Source organism: Gorilla gorilla, chromosome 18 (assembly GCF_029281585.2).
Source record: "Gorilla gorilla gorilla isolate KB3781 chromosome 18, NHGRI_mGorGor1-v2.1_pri, whole genome shotgun sequence".
NCBI classification, from domain to species: Eukaryota; Metazoa; Chordata; class Mammalia; order Primates; family Hominidae; genus Gorilla; species Gorilla gorilla.
Window position 1 is genome coordinate 120,508,909 of NC_073242.2, and position 20,331 is coordinate 120,529,239.

At 58.4% G+C, this 20,331-nt stretch overlaps 1 protein-coding gene across 1 annotated transcript; it reads left to right on the top strand.

The window, feature by feature from the left end:
* The first annotated feature begins 909 nt into the window (after positions 1-909).
* Positions 910-19,733, top strand: LOC101131674 (tubulin beta-3 chain). The gene is given in 6 exon segments (XM_031003041.3): positions 910-4,103; positions 4,485-4,497; positions 4,499-4,633; positions 16,454-16,562; positions 17,351-17,461; positions 18,365-19,733. Coding segments are annotated over 6 exon segments (2,391 nt in total). The 5' UTR covers positions 910-3,156; the 3' UTR covers positions 19,441-19,733.
* Positions 19,734-20,331: the final 598 nt, after the last annotated feature.

The window sequence follows — 20,331 nt, forward strand, 5'->3', positions numbered from 1 at the left end:
CCGTGGACACCACAGTCTGAGGCAGACGGTTGCAGCCACCGGCATAGGCGAATCTCAACCAGAGAGAGTGAACTGGGACACCATTCACGTGATGGGCCAGATGGGCTGGCAGCGGCTCGCTGGAGCCGTCCGGGTGGGAACGCTGTGTCTGTTGGTCTGGTGCTGCTTATGTGGCTGGTTCAGGTTTGTCATCCCTCAACCTGCATATTATCACTGGTGCATTTTCATGTATGTTGTACCTCAATTAAAACATTTTAGGGCCGGGCACGGTGGCTCACGCCTGTAATCCCAGCACTGTGGGAGGCGGAGGCGGGAGGATCATGAGGTCAGGAGATCAAGACCGTCCTGGCCAACATGGTGAAACCCCATCTCTACTAAAAAAAATACAAAAATTTGCCGGGCGTGGCGGCACGCGCCTGTAGTCTCAGCTACTCAGGAGGCTGAGGTATGAGAACTACTTGAACCCGGTAGGCAGAGGCTGCCGTGAGCCGAGATCATGCCACTGAACTCCAGCCTGGGTGACAGTGAGACTTCGTCTCAAAAAAAAAATTAAAGCAGATGGGGTGTGGGGGCTCATCCCTGTAATCTCAGCATTTTGGGAGGCTGAGGCGGATGGATCACCTGAGGTCAGGAGTTCAAGACCAGCCTGGTCAACATGGTGAAACCTCATCTCTACAAAAAATAGCCAGGTGTGGTAGTGGGTGCCGTAGTCCCAGCTACTTGGGAGGCTGAGGCCTAAGTATTGCTTGAACCCAGAAGGCAGAGGTTGCAGTGAGCCAAGAATGCACCACTACACTCCAGCCTGGGCGACAGAGTGAAACTGTGTCTCAAAATAAATAAATACATAAAAATAATATATATATTATATATATATATATTTTTTTTTTTTTTGAGACTGAATCTCTGTTTCCCAGGCTGGAGTGCAGTGGTGTGATCCCGGCTCACTGCAACCTCCGCCTCCTGGGTTCAAGCAATTCTGCCTCAGCCTCCCAAGTAGCTGGGATTATAGGCGTGCACCACCATGCCTGGCTAATTTTTGTATTTTTAGTAGAGATGGAGTTTCACCATATTACCCAAGCTGGTCTTGAACTCCTGACCTCATGATCCGCCTGCCTCAGCCTCCCAAAGTGCTGGGATTATAGGGGTGAGCCACTGTGCCCGGCAATAATAATTTTTTTTTTGTTTCGAGACAGAGTTTTGCTCTTGTTGCCCAGGCTGGAGTGCAATGGTGCAATCTCGGCTCATGGCAACCTCCGCCTCTCATGTTCAAGCTATTATCCTGACTCAGCTGGGATTACAGGCACCCACCACCACACCTGGCTGATGTTGGTATTTTTAGTAGAGACGGGGTTTCTCCATGTCGGCCAGGCTGGTCTCGAACTCCTGACCTCAGGTGATCCACCCGCCTTTGGCTCCCAAAGTGCTGGGATTACAGCCCTGAGCCACCGTGCCCGACAATAATAAAAATTTTTAAAGCAAAACTAAAGATTTATAAATTGTAAAATGCAGATGTAACAAGTGACTATTTACTGTACCAGTAAATATGAAAAATATTGATGTGCTCACACACATGGAGGTGGCTTGTGAGTGGTGTGAGCATTTCATGGTCAGAGTTTGGCAGTTGGGCGAGAGACAGGATGGATTTTAACTCGAACATCGCAGACACAAACAAAACCCTGATGCGGTGCCTGCACCGTTGCCTCCTTTCCTGCAGCTGTAAATGGGACGAGTAATTCCATCCCCCTCCCGCTTCCACCCTTCAGCACAGATGCAGTCTTCAGCAAGAAAGTGCTGGGAACGCCCTGGAGTGAACCCAGGAAGATGCCTGCAGTGGGTGCCAGGGCCCCTCCCCACCGTCCCTGCTGGGCTTCGGGGCCACGCCCGACTGCTGTGAACGGCCTGCGGAGCACCACGTGCGACGGCTGGAGGCAAGAGGTCTGCCTTTGATGTGGCTGTTGGTGCAGGGCCTGTGGTGCCTTCCGCAGCGGAAATGGCGCGCCGCCCGGGGAGGGCGGGAGTAGCGTCCCGGGTGCCCCTGTGAGGATGAGCAACGAGATGACTGGAGGGCCCCCGAAGACCTCACCAGGGTGCCCCCAGCCGGTCCGCTCCCAGGAAGCGACACCCCCGCAGCCCCAGGGCTGCAGCTGAGGGGGTCGCCACTCTGGCTGGGCGAGGCTGGGCCCTTGGGGGCAGGCGCCAGAGTGGCCTCAGGCTCTACGAGATGCCTGAAAGCACCAACCCCTCCAGGGCTCACTAGCATTGGACGCTTTCACGCTCTGCCCTGGCCGGAAGCCCCCTCACCCCCCGCGATGTGCAACTCCTGCAGGGCTCGCTCAGTTTCCAGAACTTTAATTATTGGAAAGTTCTCCCTGGTCCAGCCCCCAAATCTGCCGTGAACGTTGACAGCTGAGTTGCTGCTCCATGCGTGCTTTGGCTGAGAGCAGAGGGGGCCCCTGTCCTCCCTGAGCTGCTGACGTGGGGAGGGGTGAAGGGTGGGGCCTCTGGAGAGGGCAGGTTCCGGGGAAACTCTGGACTCCTAGAGGGGCGGCCAGGTGGGGGCCCTGGTGACCAGGACAGACTGTGGTATTTTTTAACGTAAAGGAGATCCGCGGTGTGAGGGACTCCCTGGGTGCTGCGTGTCGCCTGGTGGCAGGCCGGGCCATGGTGGGTGCTCACGCCCCCGGCATGTGCCCGTCATGTGGCCGCCCTCAGTGGGAGGGGCTCCGAGGACGACTTTTAAAAACGCAGAGAAAAGCTTCATTCTTCCCAGGACCTCAGCGCAGCCCTGGCCCAGGAAGGCAGGAGACAGAGGCCAGGACGGTCCAGAGGTGTCGAAATGTCCTGGGGACCTGAGCAGCAGCCACCAGGGAAGAGGCAGGGAGGGAGCTGAGGACCAGGCTTGGTTGTGAGAATCCCTGAGCCCAGGGGGTTGATGCCAGGAGGTGTCTGGACTGGCTGGGCCATGCCTGGGCTGACCTGTCCAGCCAGGGAGAGGGTGTGAGGGCAGATCTGGGGGTGCCCAGATGGAAGGAAGCAGGCATGGGGGACACCCAAGGCCCCCTGGCAGCACCATGAACTAAGCAGGACACCTGGAGGGGCAGAACTGTGGGGACCTGGAGGCCTCCAACGACCCCTTCCTGCTTCCTGGACAGGACTATGGCTGTGCAGGGATCCCAGAGAAGACTCCTGGGCTCCCTCAACTCCACCCCCACAGCCATCCCCCAGCTGGGGCTGGCTGCCAACCAGACAGGAGCCCGGTGCCTGGAGGTGTCCATCCCTGACGGGCTCTTCCTCAGCCTGGGGCTGGTGAGCTTGGTGGAGAACGTGCTGGTGGTGGCCACCATCGCCAAGAACCGGAACCTGCACTCACCCATGTACTGCTTCATCTGCTGCCTGGCCCTGTCAGACCTGCTGGTGAGTGGGAGCAACGTGCTAGACACGTTGCTCCTCCTGCTGGAGGCCGGTGCACTGGCGGCCCGGGCTGCGGTGCTGCAGCAGCTGGACAATGTCATTGACGTGATCACTTGCAGCTCCATGCTGTCCAGCCTCTGCTTCCTGGGCGCCATCGCCGTGGACCGCTACATCTCCATCTTCTACGCACTGCGCTACCGCAGCATCGTGACCCTGCCACGGGCGCGGCGAGCCGTCGCGGCCATCTGGGTGGCCAGTGTCCTCTTCAGCACGCTTTTCATCGCCTACTACGACCACACGGCCGTCCTGCTGTGCCTCGTGGTCTTCTTCCTGGCTATGCTGGTGCTCATGGCCGTGCTGTACGTCCACATGCTGGCCCGGGCCTGCCAGCACGCCCAGGGCATCGCCCGGCTCCACAAGAGGCAGCGCCCGGTCCACAAGGGCTTTGGCCTTAAAGGCCCTGTCACCCTCACCATCCTGCTGGGCATTTTCTTCCTCTGCTGGGGCCCCTTCTTCCTGCATCTCACACTCATCGTCCTCTGCCCCGAGCACCCCACGTGCGGCTGCATCTTCAAGAACTTCAACCTCTTTCTCGCCCTCATCATCTGCAATGCCATCATCGACCCCCTCATCTACGCCTTCCACAGCCAGGAGCTCCGCAGGACGCTCAAGGAGGTGCTGACGTGCTCCTGGTGAGCGCGGTGCAGGCGGCTTTAAGTGTGCTGGGCAGAGGGAGGTGGTGATATTGTGTGGCCTGGTTCCTGTGTGACCCTGGGCAGTTCCTTACCTCCCTGGTCCCCGTTTGTCAAAGAGGATGGACTAAATGATCTCTGAAGGTGTTGAAGCGCAGACCCTTCTGGGTCCAGGGAGGGGTCCCTGCAAAACTCCAGGCAGGACTTCTCACCAGCAGTCGTGGGGAACGGAGGAGGACATGGGGAGGTTGTGGGGCCTCAGGCTCCGGGCACCAGGGGCCGACCTCAGGCTCCTAAAGAGACATTCTCCGCCCACTCCTGGGACACTCCATCTGCTCCAATGACTGAGCAGCATCCACCCCACCCCATCTTTGCTGCTAGCTCTCAGGACCTGTGCCCTCGTTAGCTGGGATGTGAAGTCTGTGGGTGGAAGAGTGTGCCAAGAGCTACTCCCACAGCAGCCCCAGGAGAAGGGGCTTTGTGACCAGAAAGCTTCATCCACAGCCCTGCAGCGGCTCCTGCAAAAGGAGGTGAAATCCCTGCCTCAGGCCAAGGGACCAGGTTTGCAGGAGCCCCCCTAGTGGTGTGGGGCTGAGCCCTCCTGAAGGCCGGTTCTAAGGCTCAGACTGGGCACTGGGGCCTCAGCCTGCTTTCCTGCAGCAGTCGCCCAGGCAGACAGCCCTGGCAAATGCCTGACTCAGTGACCAGTGCCTGCGAACATGGGGCCAGGAAAATCTGGTAATAAATGTGACTCAGCATCACCCACCTTAGCCCCTTCCAGAAAGTGCTTGAAGTTTGCGGGTGGAGGGACGGGGGAGGGGAAGGTGGGCAGGGGTGAGAGTCGAGAGGGAAGAAAGGAGTCCCGGAAAACGTGGCTGCCTCCCCAGGTGAGGAAGCCACAGCCCCAGAGGCCCCAAATGCCTGGGGAGTGTGGAGGTCCCAACCAGGCTTGCGCTGACCCTGCTTCTCGGTTTTCTCTCCATGCTGACAAACCCCAGCCTAGAGGAAGGACGAGCAGGTGCAGCAGGGCCCCAGTCCCCTCCACTCTTGATGCTGTCCTAGCTGCAGAAGAGGCGGGTTCCCAGCCTTCCCTGTGACCACATGTGACCTCAGCCGGGACACATCCCTTTGCTGGCCCTGGCCCTGAGTCCCTCCAGCCATGATGAGCCGTGAATGGGACCATCCCTGTCCACTCTGAGATGCCCGGAAGGGGGCTCAGTGCAGGTGGGCTGGGGGCTGGGTCTGCTGTCTGCCCAGCACTGCCGTTCTGGGAGTAGGCAGGTGGGGAAGGGGTGGGGGGTGGAGGGTCTGTGTTCAGCCGGTCCTGGGAAATGCTTGATGTGAGGCCTCTGAAGATGGCAGTGAGGCAGAGGCCCAGCCGGCGGTGAAGTCCCTGGGAGTGAGTACCTGGGGATGAACTATGCTGCCTGGTGCTGGGGAGCAGTGGAGCCCCTGGGCCATCCCTCTGCTGAAACCTGGGCGTCTCGCTGAAGAGACCACCTCCCTTTCCTCTGCAGAGACTGAGCACTCAGTCAGCCCCCCGCAGGGCCATCAGCCGACTCCTACGCAGGCTCAGTCAGCAGCCCCCTGGCCAGCCCCACCCCTGCGTCAGCTCCAGCCCTGACTGCCGGCCTCAGAACTGGGAGCTGCTTCCTGGCAGGGTCCGCCTCTGCTGGGAGACCGGACGGTGAGTCAGCCTTAAGCCTGGCACCAGACCCCTCTGAGGATGGAGCAGGAGCTGGCTGGCCTGAGGCTGCAAAACTTCTTCCCTCGTGGAGACAGGGAGGCACCTCAGACACTCACCCCGGACTCCCTTGAACAGGGACGGGGAGGAACCCCAGGCAGCTAGACTCCAGCCGCAGCCACACGAGCACACTGTGGGGCAGGGAGGGGCATCTCTTTGAGAACAAAAGATCCATTTCTCGACTTTCCAAACTGGAGAGCTTCTTGAGAGAAAAGAGAGAGACAGGTACAGGTCCACGCCACCCACACACAGCCCTGTGCACACAGACCGGACACAGGCGTCCACAGGCAAGTTCGCAGCTGCTCATTTTGTGAAGTGAATGCTGATTTGGGGGCCGGGTGGGGTTCGTCTGTACATCGTGCACTGTGAGACCCTTCCTGAAGGATTTTTGTTACTGAAGTATCAGAAGGCCCTTGTTCTAAGGTGGTGTCACTGTAATATCTGGCCCAGGAGGAGGTCAGTGCCGTGCCGGCGAATCCTTTGCTCCCTTCCTTCTCTGACCAGTAAACGCATCTCCAGTCGCTCCCCCGAGGCCCCCCCTGCACGCAGTCTCCGACCTCAGAGAGTGAGTCAGATAGAAGCCGCTGCCCACCCTCCCCCACCCTTGCCGGGTTCTTGCCTGGCTTGTGCGTCCTTGTGACAATTCCTGACACGGATGCGCACCGGACAGTGGCACGTCCAGGTGCTGTGCGCGCCCGGGCCCACAAAGCTCCTTTGGACTCTCATGGCAGCCCCTTGGTGGAGGAGGTCGGGTGCCCAACCCCTCCCCCGCCCCCCCCCCCCCCCACTGCGGAAGCCGGCGACCCACGGAGCTCGCTTTCGGCCGCCGCCACACCTCTGTGTTCGCGCCCTTCCGAGCTCTGATCCGACGCTTTGTTTCTTCTCAGTGGGTTCAGGGCCTGGGCCAGCCTTTACCTACCTCCCCCACCCAAAACCGGCAAAAGCTCAGAGCACCTTGTCTGCCAAAAGACAGGGAGCTGGGATGGTGCGGGTTGGTCTCTAAACCGGCGTGGGGAAAAAAGACCCTCCGTACAAAGCCGCAGGGTGGGGCTGTCGCAAGGGCGGAACCGAGAGGGTAGCTGGGGGCGGGGTTCCCAGGGCCAAGAGGGGCTATTGTCCTCCCTGAAGCCCGGCACCCCCACAGCCAGCTCCTCTGGGAGACAGCCCCTCCTTTCGAATGCGCGGGGCCCTCAGACCGCGCCCGGCCCAGCGCTGGGGGATCCTTGGCTGCGGGAGGGGCGCCGCATTGCGCGCGGCGGGCGGGGACGCGCGGTGCCGAGCATGCGGGCGGGGACGCGCGGTGCGGAGCCTGCGGGCCGGGCGGGGTTCTGCGGCGGCGCCTCCCGATTGGCCACCCGCGGTGACATCAGCCGATGCGAAGGGCGGGGCCGCGGCTATAAGATCGCGCGGCCGCGGTCCCCGACCCTCAGCAGCCAGCCCGGCCCGCCCGCGCCCGTCCGCAGCCGCCCGCCAGACGCGCCCAGTATGAGGGAGATCGTGCACATCCAGGCCGGCCAGTGCGGCAACCAGATCGGGGCCAAGGTGAGGCTGCGCGCCCCGGCCTGTCCTGGGCCCTGGGGCGGGAGGAGGGAGGCGCCGTGCCCCGCGGGCCGCACCTCCAGCTGCCCCCGCCCCTGCGAACCTGCAACAAAGGGATGCGCCCAGCGCCGCGCCGGGCGGCCGGGACGCGGGGTCCCCGCCCTGGGACTCTCGTCTGCACCTCTCTGCCCCTGCCCAGGTGACCTCGGGCTGTCGAGGCGCAGCTCACGTCAGTTGCGAAGCCTCAGCCCCCTCCACACCTGCGCCCCCTCCACACCTGCACCCCCTCCACCGGGCCTCCGCAGGTGCAGCTGGGAGTCCTGTCTGGGCGTGGCCCTCTTTTTTGGGGCCGCGGCATAGCCTTGAGTGAGACGGGTGGGGTAGGCAGGTTTGGGTGGGGTGGGGGGTTCTCCTCACAGCCGTGATTTCCTCGGCCCGAACCCCTCACTGGAGGAGCCGAACGTCCCCCGAGAGGCTAGAGCCGCCCCGATTTCCCCAGCCTGCTCCGACACTCCTCGGCGTCCTAGCTCCACCCTGTCCCTTTGTTGGAGGGGTTGGGCCTGGACTCGAGATGACCTTGGTCCAGGACCAGGCTCTCCATCGGCGCAGCCGCTCCTGGGCAACCCCCGCGGGGCTTGACCGCGCCTACTCAGGGTCTACCAGTCTGGGGATTGGATGTGGGAACAAAGCCGGGCTGTGGGGTGTGGAGGCTGCACCGTGGCGCGCCCCTCCCTCCATTGTTAGCCCACCTCGCAGACGTTGGGGCCACGCAGGAAGGGGCGTTGGTGCAGCTGTGCAGGGACCCCTGCCTAAATCATTAAGGGGACGTCGTGTCCCCTGGTCCTGGGAGGCTGTCCCTGGCCCAAGGTCACACAGCAGGTGCGAGAGAGCTGGGCTGGCCCTTGGTTCTCATCCCCTGCAGGAGCCAACCTGGGGCTCGGGCGGGGCGGGTTGGGGGCTCTGCTTGCCAAAGGATCTGCCCTCCGAATAGTGTTGGGGAACAGGGGATGGGGGGAGGCTGGCTTTGTCAGGACCAAGGCCAGGGACCCAGCTCAGGGCTGGTGCAGCGCTGATTCTGGGAAGGAGGGGGTGGAGGAGACGGTCCTGGAGGGGAAGGGGCCAGAGAAAGGCTGCCTCCGGAGGCTGTTGCCATGGAAACCAGGCAGGAACAAAAAGCTAATTACAACAGGGCCAGCCACGTGGCTGACATGTAAATTGCAACTTTGGCTCCGGGTGGAGGCGCCTCTGAGGGTGGGAGGCCCAGTAGTGGGGAGACTCTAATCACCCAAGGAGACAGCTGTGCCTGCCAAGGAGAGCCTGGGGGAGGGGAGGCCGGGGGGACAGTGGCCTCAAATCAAACCAGGACTCCCGGAGCAGCCTCTGACAGCTGCCTTGGCCTGATGGGAGGGGCTGAGGGCTCATTAATGTGGTCACTGGGGCCAAGCCTCCCCTGAGCATCTGCTCCTGGGAGGGTCAGGGGTCGCTGGGGGGAGGGAGGGCAGGCAGCCCTGGGGTTCCTGGGAGGGTCAGGGGTCGCTGGGGGGAGGGAGGGCAGGCAGCCCTGGGGCCCACCTGGGGTTTCTCCTTCTATGGCTGGGATGGGCCCAGAGCTGTGGTCCCACAAAGCACTTGTCAGGCAAGAGCTGGGACCTAGAAGTCAGGTCCACATGCAGACATCCCGAGGCCCCACGGGTAGCAGAGGGAGCCCTTGTCCCCTGGACCGTGTCCTTGGCTGCCTTGTGCTCTGCTTCTCAACACTGGAGCTCTTAGTTTGCCCGCTACTTTTTATTCCTTTTGAGTTGTTTTTTTCTTAATATATTTCGTTTTAAAAATTAATACCTGGCCGGGCACGGTGGATGAGGAATCTCATGTAATCCCAGCACTTTGGGAGACTGATACTGGAGGATCACTTTAGCGAAGGAGTTCAAGACCAGCCGGGGTAACATGGTGAAACTGCGTTTCTAAAAAAAAAAAAAAAAAAAAAAAAATTAGCCTAGCGTGGTGGGCCGCGCCTGTAGTCCCAGCTATTCGGGAGGCTGAGATGGGAGCATTGCTTCAGCGTGGGAGGTCGAGGCTGCAATGAGCTATGACCGCACCACTGTACTCCAGACTAGACGATAGAGTGAGATCCTGTCTCACAATAATAATAATAGTATCTGATTCTTTTTAACAATGAAAACAAAAGAGAAGGAAATTTTCTCGGGGGCGGGGCGGCAAGAGCGTGTTCCTTTGCTCTGCTGCCCTTGTGAAATCAATGGGAATTTCCTTGGCCATTCTCGGCCTGCACTCCCGCAGCTGATAGGGGGGGCAACGCGGCTGCTTCCCTGTCTGGGGTCCTCGGGCGGTGCCTGGCTGGGCAGGAAGGCCCGTGCACTCGGGGCAGAGGGAAGTCGGGGTGACTCGAGGCCGGGAGCAAAGCCGGGTCCCGGGCGGTCACGCGGCAGCGCGGACGACTCACCGCGGTCACCCCTGCGCTGGGAGCCGAGCCCCCAGCATCTCGCGGGGATGCAGTAAACCGGGCGCAGCCCTTCGGGAGGATGAGAAAACTCGAAGCCCGGAAAGCCGAGCGGCCGCCTGCAGTCACCCCGGCGGGGCAGGGGCGGGCCGGGCTGTGCAGAAACACCGGGGCCCGCGGGACACAGGACGCTGCCCCACTGCCGCAGAGCTGAGTCTGGACCCCCGGGGTTTCCTTTCCTGGGGCCTGTGCTCCTCCCTCCCCGGGGCGGGGTTCGCCTGCAGCGGCGGCGGGGGGGGGAGCCTTTGTCCTCCGCGCGGGCTTCGGCACCGCCTCCTCGCGGCTGCGGGGCGGGGATGGGGGCGGGGCCTGGCCGTCTCAGCCAATGGGAGGCGGAGTCCCTGCCCCGCCCCGCCCTCTCGCCTGAAAGACCTGCGGAGCCGCGGGCCGGGCGGGAACCGCATTCGGGGCCTGGAGGGGCTTGGAGGCCCCAGTCTCGCAGCCCCTTCGTCGGGGACCCCCGCTCCCACCTGCCTTGGCCACTGCCCTCAAAGCCCGGCCCTGCTTTCCCCAGGACCCCAAGCGCTGCGCGAGGTCAGCACCAAGGACAGCGCCCGGGCCGAGCGCCTGGCCTCGAACGCCGGGTTCTGCTTTGTGTTTCCAGGTTTTTGTTTTTGGTTATGAGACGAGGCCTGGCTCTGTCGCCCGGGCTGGCGTCCAGTGGCGCGATCTCGGCTCACTGCAGCCTCGGCCTCCCGAGTAGCTGGGACCACAGGCGCTCACCACCACGCCTGGCCACAATTTTCTTTTTTTCTTATTTTCTTTTAGATGGAGTTTTGCTCTTGTTGCCCAGGCTGGAGTGCAGTGGCGCGATCTCGGCTCATTGCAACCTCCACTTCCTGGGTTCAAGCGATTCTCCTGCCTCAGCCTCCTGAGTAGCTGGGATTACAGGCGCCCACCACCACGCCGGGCTAATTTTTTGTATTTTTTAGTAGAGACGGGGTTTCATCATGTTGGCCAGGCTGGTCTCAAACTCCTGACCTCAGGTGATTCACCCGCCTCAGCCTCCCAAAGTGCTGGGATTGCAGGCATGAGCCACCACGCCCGGCCGATTTCCTTTTCTGTAGTGATGTTAACAATTTAGCTTATAAAATGATATTTTATTGTTTATTAAATATGTAACATAGGCCAGGTGCGGTGGCTCACACCTGTAATCCCAGCACTTTGGGAGGCCGAGTGGGTGAATCACCTGAGGTCAGCAGTTCAGGACCAGCCTGGGCAACATGGCAAGACTCCGTCCCTACAAAAAATAAAAAACAAAAAAAATTAGCTGGACATGGTGGCACGCCGGCCTGTGGTCCCAGCTACTTGGGAGGCTGAGGTGGGAGGATCACCTGGGGGAGGTGGGCAGAGGTTAAAGTGAGCTGAGATCATGCCCCTGCCTTCTAGCCTGGGCAATAGAGCAAGACCCTATCCCCCCAAAAAAAGTAACAATATATTTTATTACTTTATCTCAAATTATAATTTTATTAATTTTAACTACAAAAGCAATTAATATATTCTCCTGGTTTAAAAAAACCTGAAATATTGCAGATAAACCTAGTGCCCATCTAGCCACCTCTCTCTATCCAAGTGGGAACAAATTTCTTTTTCTATCCTTCTGGTCCATTTTTTTTAAGTGACCTGTGCATATGGTTTTAAAACTTTAAATAGTATCTAAAACATTTGAACAAAATGAAGCCAACATGTGCTGAATGTTTTCATGTCAAGCTTTGTGCTAAGGCCTGGATGTGGGCACCATTCACACGTTCATCTCACAGGTGAGAAAACAGGTCCTGCGAGGCACATGCCTGGCCCACAGCTGTGCTCATGCTGGGTCCTGAATCCACTCTGCTCCATTGCTCCTGCTGACCTGTGCCTCGCTCTGCAGAGGACTTCCCATAGATGTGTTACTCTCTCCACCCCTCCTTTACAGGGGCTGGTGGTTGTGGGTTCCCTGGAACCATAAATTTGGGGTGTCCCAGTGCTTTGGGGAGCAAGGTCCCCGACTCAAGTGGACTGCCAGCAACTAAATTAATGGGGGATCCTCAAAGAGAGCGTTAGGGAGGCAAGCAGTAGGTGGGAAGCTTGGACAAGCCCCAAATGCCTCAGGGCCCTTTCTGTATTTTTTTTTTTGAGACAGGCTCTTACTCTGTCGCCTGGACTGGTATGATCTAGGCTCACTGTAACCTCCACCTCCCTGGCTCAAGTGATCCTCCCACCTCAGCCTCCTGAGTAGCTGGGGCTATAGGCATGCGTCACCATGCCCAACTAATTTTTTTGTTTTTTGGTAGAGACAGGGTTTCACCATGTTGCCCAGGCTGGTCTTGAACTCCTGGACTCAAGTGATCCACCTCTCTTGGCCTCCCAAAGTGCTGGGATTATAAATATGAGCCACCATGGCCAGCTGATTTTTTTGTTTGTTTGTTTGAGATGGAGTCTCACTCTGTCACTCAGGCTGGAGTGCAGTGGAGTGATCTCGGCTCACTGCAACCTCCACCTCCTGGGTTCAAGCAGTTCTCCTGTCTTAGCCTCCTGAGTAGCTGGGATTACAGGCACCCGCCACCACACTGGCTAATTTTTTTTTTTTTTTTTTTGAGACAGAGTCTCTATCTGTTGCCCAGGCTGGAGCACAGTGGCACAATCTCGGTTCACCGCACGCTCCGCCTCCCAGGTTCACACCATTCTCCTGAGTCAGCCTCCCAAGTACAGGTGCCCGCCACCACGCCTGGCTAATTTTTTGTATTTTTAGTAGAGACAGGGTTTCACTGTGCCAGCCAGGATGGTCTCGATCTTCTGACCTTGTGATCCGCCCACCTCGGCCTCCCAAAGTGCTGGGACCACAGGCGTGAGCCACTGCGCCCAGCCTAATTTTTGTATTTTTAGTAGAGATGGGGTTTCACCATGTTGGTCAGGCTGGTCTTGAACTACCGACCTCGTGATCCGCCCGCCTCGGCCTCCCAAAGTGCTGGGATTGCAGGCGTGAGCCACCGCGCCCGGCCTTTTTTTTTTTTTTTTTTTAAGATAGGGTCTCGCTCTTGTCCCACAGGCTGGTGTGCAGTGGCTTGATCTCAGCTCACTGCAACCTCTGCCCCCTGGGTTCAAGCGATTCTCGTGTCTCAGACTCTGAAACAACTGAAATTACAGGTGCGCGCTACCACGCCCGGCTAATTTTTGTATTTTTAGTAGGGACAGGGTTTTGCCCTGTTGTCCAGGTTGGTCTTGAACTCCTGACTTCAAGTGATCTGCCTGCCTCAGCCTCCCAAAGTGCTGGGATTATAGGCATGAGCCACCACACCCAGCCTGATTCATTTTTGTAATTTAAAAACTTAACGCAAAAAGAATAAAACTTAGCAATCACAAAAATGCACAAAAGGTGGAAAGAAATCCACCCCTGACCTTTGTGGAGAGATGACCTCTGATAACAGTCTCAGGGTGAACGGGCATCCCGAGACACTGTTAGCAGAGGCGGTTCCTGTCCATGCTGTCCGTGTTACAATAATTACACTGTGTTTATTCTTAAGGTTTTAAAAACATTTATTTTTAACAAATTTTCTTTGAAAAGTTACTGTGTGCATGTGATAAAATCTCAACAAGACCACAGGGCACCTGTGAGAAGAAGCTCCTCCCAATCTGGGGCCCCTCCCCAGGCACAGCCTTCCACACACCTACCAGAGACACCCACACATAGAGAAGCGCCCACAAGCAGTTTTCTTTCTTTCTTTTATTTGAGACGGAGTTTCCCTCTGTTGCCCAGGCTTGAGTGCAATGGCATGACGTAAGCTCACTGCAACCTCCACCTCCTGAGTTCGTGCGATTCTGAGCCTCAGCCTCCCAAGTAGCTGGGATTACAGGTGCTCGCCACCACGCCTGGCTAATTTTTGTATTTTTAGTAGAGACAGGGTTTTGCCATGTTGGCCAGGCTGGTCTTGAGCTCCTGACCTCAGATGATCCACCGCCTCAGCCTCCCAAAGTACTGGGATTACAGGCGTGAGCCACCGTGCCTGGCACAAGCAGTTTTCTCCTCTTCCTTCCTTTCTCTCTCTCTCTCTCTTTCCTTCCTTCCTTCCTTCCTTCCTTCCTTCCTTCCTTCCTTCCTTCCTTCCTCTCTCTCTTTCTTTCTTTCTGACAGTCTCACACTGTTGCCCAGGCTGGAGTGCAGTGGCGCGATCTCGACTCACCACAACCTCTGCCTCCTGGGTTCAAGCAATTCTCCTGCCTCAGCCTCTCGAGTAGCTGGGAGTACAGGTGCGCGCCACCATGCCTGGCTAATTTTTGTATTTTTAGGAGAGATGGGGTTTCACTATGCTGGCCAAGCTGGTCTCGAACTCCTAACCTCGTGACCCACCCGCCTCTGCCTCCCAAAGTGCAGGGATTATGGGGGTGAGCCACCGTGCCCAGCTATGAGCGGTTTTGTTTCTATTTATGTATTATTATTCTATGAGACAGAGTCTCAGTCTGTCGCCCACGCTGGAGTACAGTGGTGCAATCTTGGCTCACTGCAACCTCTGTCTCCTGGGTTCAAGCAATTCTTCTGCCTCAGCTTCCTGAGTAGCTGGAACATGGGAGCCACCACGCCTGGCTAATTTTTGTATTTTTAGTAGAGACAGGCTGGTCTCGAGCTCCTGACTTCTGGTGATCTGCCCACCTCAGCCTCCCAAATTGTTGGTATTACAGGCGTGAGCCACCGCACCTGGCCTCTATTTATTTATTTATTTTGAGATGGGGTCTTGATATGAATTCCTAGACTCATGCTTCTCATGCTTGCTACCACCCAGTCCTGCCTCCTGCACAGCAGTTTCCACTAAAGTCACCCCTTTATGAGAGGCATCTTTTTTTTTTTTTTGAGATGGAGTCTCACTCTGTCACCCAGGCTGGAGTACAATGGCATGATCTCAGCTCACTGCAAGCTCCGCCTCCTGGGTTCAAGCGATTCTCCTGCTTCAGCCTCCCGAGTAGCTGGGACTACAGGCGCCCGCCACCACGCCCGGCTAATTTTTTGTATCTTTAGTAGAGACGGGGTTTCACCATGTTAGCCAGGATGGTCTCGATCTCCTGACCTCGTGATCCGCCCGCCTCGGCCTCCCAAAGTGTTGGGATTACAGGCGTGAGCCACTGCACCTGGCCTACTAGAGGCATCTTAAAACACATCTCCTGTGTCTCCATTCCAAAGCACATCTTTGTCTACACTCCTGGGGTCCTCCCACGTCAGCCTCCCAAAGTGCTGGGATTACAGTCATGAGCCACTGTGCCCGGCCCCACCAAATTGGTTTCTAACCTGCTTTTTTCTTGAGGAATCTTTTCTGCAGCACATGACTCACATGTAGAGCCCCTTGTTTATTGAGGCCTTCATACCCGTCAGCTCATCTAAAAGTCACTCCTGAGGAGTCAGGGCAAGGGGCATTGGGAGAGGTCAGGCAGCCCCGGGAAGCCTCCCAGCATGTGTCCCAGGAGGCCTGCTGCCTGCAGACACCGCTCCCAGACGCAGCGGCCTTAGTCATCAGAGCGTGTCCCACGATGAGGTGGCAACTTCCCTGAAGGCCTTGCTCTCACCCAGGGGTGTGGTTCTCCGTGTGCACACAGATAGATAGTTCTACGTTTGCCGTATACCATTTATATGCCTTACACAGATTGACCCACTTTCATCTCAAAAAGACCTGCTGTCATCATGCCCATTGTACAGATGAGGACACTGAGCCACAGAATCCTAGTGACCTGCGCAAGGTCACACAGCTGGGAAGGGTGACGGAAGGGTCTGTGAACCCAGCAGGCCCAGCCCCTGAGTCTAGGCTCCGCTCGGCAGCTGTCATGGGAGCAGAGTCTGAGAAGCACTGCAGGCACCTGCTCTAGGGGGAGAAAGGTAGAGGTGGCAGGTAGAGAGAGGACGACCCCTGGGAGCTGAGACGATGCCAGCCTGACACGGACAGGCTGGGTGACCTCAGGCAAGTCGCTTCCCATTTGGGACCCCAAGGACCCTTCTGCAGACCCAGCTGGGGGTCCCCGATGAGAATGGCTCTCAGAGTCCCTATGAGTCCCGTCAGCTGAGGCCAGTAATGTCCTGGCACCATCACTGGACATGGTTTGCTCTCCCATGGAGGGGCAGGTGTAGCAGCCAAAAGCGATCCTGAGCTCCGGGCCTCTGAACCCTGCTCTGCCAGCTACTGTGGGTGTCTCTACCCGCTCTGTGTCTCAGTTCCCTTTCCTGAAAAGAGGGGATAGTAAAAACTAACCCTCAAGGTGTTTATTACCAATGCCCTTCATGGAGGAATCAGCTGGCCCAGGCCCTTGCCAGCAGGTGCACAGCTGGGCCTGGGGGCCTGGGTGTGGGTCTGTTGAACCTTGACCCACCCTGGGGCTGTGGTCAGCCTGGACATGTAGGTGTGGAGGTGCATATTTATTATGGCAATTTTCTGACAGGTAACAGAGTGTGGGGCTCTCTTCTGAATGGGGCTCACGGAGGCCTTGGGTCAAAAGCCCTAATTTTGTAGCGAGGGCTAAAAGGCTTCACAAGGGAAAGGGCCTGGCTGGGTCTATGGGCCGGTGCCGACCCCTCCTCTCCCATTTTGTTTGCAGTTCTGGGAAGTCATCAGTGATGAGCATGGCATCGACCCCAGCGGCAACTACGTGGGCGACTCGGACTTGCAGCTGGAGCGGATCAGCGTCTACTACAACGAGGCCTCTTGTGAGTGCCTGCCCCAGCCTCCCTATCCCAGCCCGGGACTGACCAGGTCTCAGCATCTGACTGACCAGGTCTCAGCACCTGGACTCACCAGCTCTCAGCATCTCTGTCCTCCCATGGGTTGGGTTGGCTGAGATGCCAGCAGGCGTAACTGGATGTCAGGCATCCAGACGCACAGAATAGACAATAAATCACAGTCACAAAAGTGAGAGCCAAACATATTAGTGCCATGAGGGCCTGTGCATGTCCAGGGGCACAGACAGGGATGGGGCAGGCCAGAGACTTTGGAGGCCATAAGAGGGCCTAGAGAAGGGGTCACCTGGAGGGCTTAGTCAGGGGCTCTTTAGCAACTGGTGTAAAGTGATTTCCATATCAAAGTGGTGATACACCCACCTGCCCACATGGACATGTGATTTAAAATTTTACTTAATTTAATAGAGACAGTCTCGATATGTTGCCCAGGCTGGTCTCGAACTCCTGGACTCAAGCGATCCACCTGCCTTGGCCTCCCAAAGTGTTGGGAATGCAGACACGAGCCCCTGCATCTGGTGGACGTCTGACTGAATCCTGCCTGTCCTGCTCCGTCCTGTCCTGCTCCGTCCTTAAACACAGTGAGGCTTAAGGGTGAAGAAAGTTGCTGAAGCTTGCCTTTGGTCCAGGACTCTGACTTCAGAGTACAGGCTCTTAGGATGTGAGCAGGAGGATGGCAGGCGGGAACAGAATTTAGAAAGAATGAGGGAGAGGCTCTGGCCCTCTGTGACCCGAATCACCGAGCCCCTCTCTCCCCTCAGCTCACAAGTACGTGCCTCGAGCCATTCTGGTGGACCTGGAACCCGGAACCATGGACAGTGTCCGCTCAGGGGCCTTTGGACATCTCTTCAGGCCTGACAATTTCATCTTTGGTAAGTTCCCCCTGCTCCAAGCTCTGATGGCAGACCCCATCACAGGCAAGCCCAGGTCGGTGGACGGGGATGGCTGTGAGAAACAAGGAATGGTCAGCTCCTCACATGATCCTGAATGGTGGGAACTCATCTCTCCATTTTACAGCTGGGCATTGGAGGCCCAGAGAAAGGGTTCTGTGGGGAGAACAGAAACCACTCATGCATTTCAAGTGGAATGAAGTGTAAAGCAGACAGAAGCTTACACAATTGCTAGAGAGCTGGTGAGACAGAACGGGGCCTCCAGAGGACTCCGGGGTCCAGGAGCACGAGGCCTTGCTGCGGCCAAGAGATCAGGACGTTCTCATGCCTGTGTCCTGGGGCGGGGCCGTGGATGCCACGTTCCCATGCCTGTGTCCTGGGGCGGGGCCGTGGATGCCACGTTCCCATGCCTGTGTCCTGGGGCGGGGCCGTGGATGCGCCACAGAAACAGGAAGGCCTTGCTTCACTTCTGCCTTCCGTACCCCAGCACATCCAGCTGGTAGATGCCAGCTCGCATCCAGCCCCCAGCTGCCAGGGATTCTGGGGTGGCTGTTTGGGCTCCTGGCACTGCCAGTTGGAAGGAAGGTATGCTGGAGCAGGAGGTCTGATCCATTCACCCAGGATCCCCTCAGGAGGCAGAGCCTCGCTCTGCTGTGACCCCAAGTTCTCAAGACCCTGTCCAGAGCCCTCGTCCTGAGCACTTAGCAGCATTGGCTCAGGGAAGCCACGGCGGGTATGAGAAGGGGTGCTCAGTGGGGCCTACTTTACAGAAGACAGAACAGGCATGGGGCTGCCACGGCTGCCCTGGGATGTTCAGGCAGGGCCTGGAGGTCTGGACTGCAGGGTCCCTGACCCCTGTCTCTTACCCCTCTTCTCCCTGTACAGGTCAGAGCGGGGCCGGCAACAACTGGGCCAAGGGTCACTACACGGAGGGGGCGGAGCTGGTGGACTCGGTCCTGGATGTCGTGCGGAAGGAGTGTGAAAACTGCGACTGCCTGCAGGGCTTCCAGCTCACCCACTCGCTGGGCGGCGGCACGGGCTCCGGCATGGGCACGCTGCTCATCAGCAAGGTGCGTGAGGAGTATCCCGACCGCATCATGAACACCTTCAGCGTCGTGCCCTCGCCCAAGGTGTCAGACACGGTGGTGGAGCCCTACAACGCCACGCTGTCCATCCACCAGCTGGTGGAGAACACGGATGAGACCTACTGCATCGACAACGAGGCACTCTACGACATCTGCTTCCGCACCCTCAAGCTGGCCACGCCCACCTACGGGGACCTCAACCACCTGGTGTCGGCCACCATGAGCGGAGTCACCACCTCCTTGCGCTTCCCGGGCCAGCTCAACGCCGACCTGCGCAAGCTGGCCGTCAACATGGTGCCCTTCCCGCGCCTGCACTTCTTCATGCCCGGCTTCGCCCCCCTCACAGCCCGGGGCAGCCAGCAGTACCGGGCGCTGACCGTGCCCGAGCTCACCCAGCAGATGTTCGACGCCAAGAACATGATGGCCGCCTGCGACCCGCGCCACGGCCGCTACCTGACGGTGGCCACCGTGTTCCGGGGCCGCATGTCCATGAAGGAGGTGGACGAGCAGATGCTGGCCATCCAGAGCAAGAACAGCAGCTACTTCGTGGAGTGGATCCCCAACAACGTGAAGGTGGCCGTGTGTGACATCCCGCCCCGCGGCCTCAAGATGTCCTCCACCTTCATCGGGAACAGCACGGCCATCCAGGAGCTGTTCAAGCGCATCTCCGAGCAGTTCACGGCCATGTTCCGGCGCAAGGCCTTCCTGCACTGGTACACGGGCGAGGGCATGGACGAGATGGAGTTCACCGAGGCCGAGAGCAACATGAACGACCTGGTGTCCGAGTACCAGCAGTACCAGGACGCCACGGCCGAGGAGGAGGGCGAGATGTACGAAGATGACGAGGAGGAGTCGGAGGCCCAGGGCCCCAAGTGAAGCTGCTCACAGCTGGAGTGAGAGGCAGGTGGCGGCCGGGGCCGAGGCCAGCAGTGTCTAAGCCCCCGGAGCCATCTCGCTGCCGACACCCTGCTTTCCCCTCGCCCTAGGGCTCCCTTGCCGCCCTCCTGCAGTATTTATGGCCTCGTCCTCCCCACCTAGGCCACGTGTGAGCTGCTCCTGTCTCTGTCTTATTGCAGCTCCAGGCCTGACGTTTTACGGTTTTGTTTTTTACTGGTTTGTGTTTATATTTTCGGGGGTACTTAATAAATCTATTGCTGTCAGATACCCTTGCTTGGTGCCAGAGATGTCCTTTTATTCTGGAAAGTTGTGTCCAGTGGGTGGAGGGGCTGACAGGGAGGCCCGGGTGGACAGGCAAGAGCTCATCCTCTCCCAGGCTGGTGGCTGAGAGAGGCCTGCGCTGGGGGCCGGAAGGTGTCTCAAGGCACAGCCCATGGGGAGACCCTGGAAACGGGGAGCCCGGGAGAAGGAACGGGAAGTACCTCATTCCAGACCCCAAGATGCAGCCCTCCTGACTTGGAAATAACCCCGCACTCGTTCCCTGGCCTCCCACAGAGTGGCTTGCACTCCAGACTTTTCTCCCACATGTCTGTAGGCTGAAAGTTGGGGCAGGTGGTCCCTCCTGCGGTGGAAACTGCCATCAGACCTGAAGCCTCGGGTCAGAACCAGGGAGGTAGGGAAGGGGGCCCCGAGTGCTCCCTGAAAAAGGCAGTGTGTTTAGTGTCTCGGGGCTGGGCCCTGGGAGGGGCTGCTGGGGTCAGGGAGATGCGGCCACAGGACCCAGGCCCGGGCTGCCAGGAGGGACGTATCAGTCCACCCGCCCCCAGCAGCCCCTTCCTGGGGTGCACGATACTTGGTGTCCAGCCACAC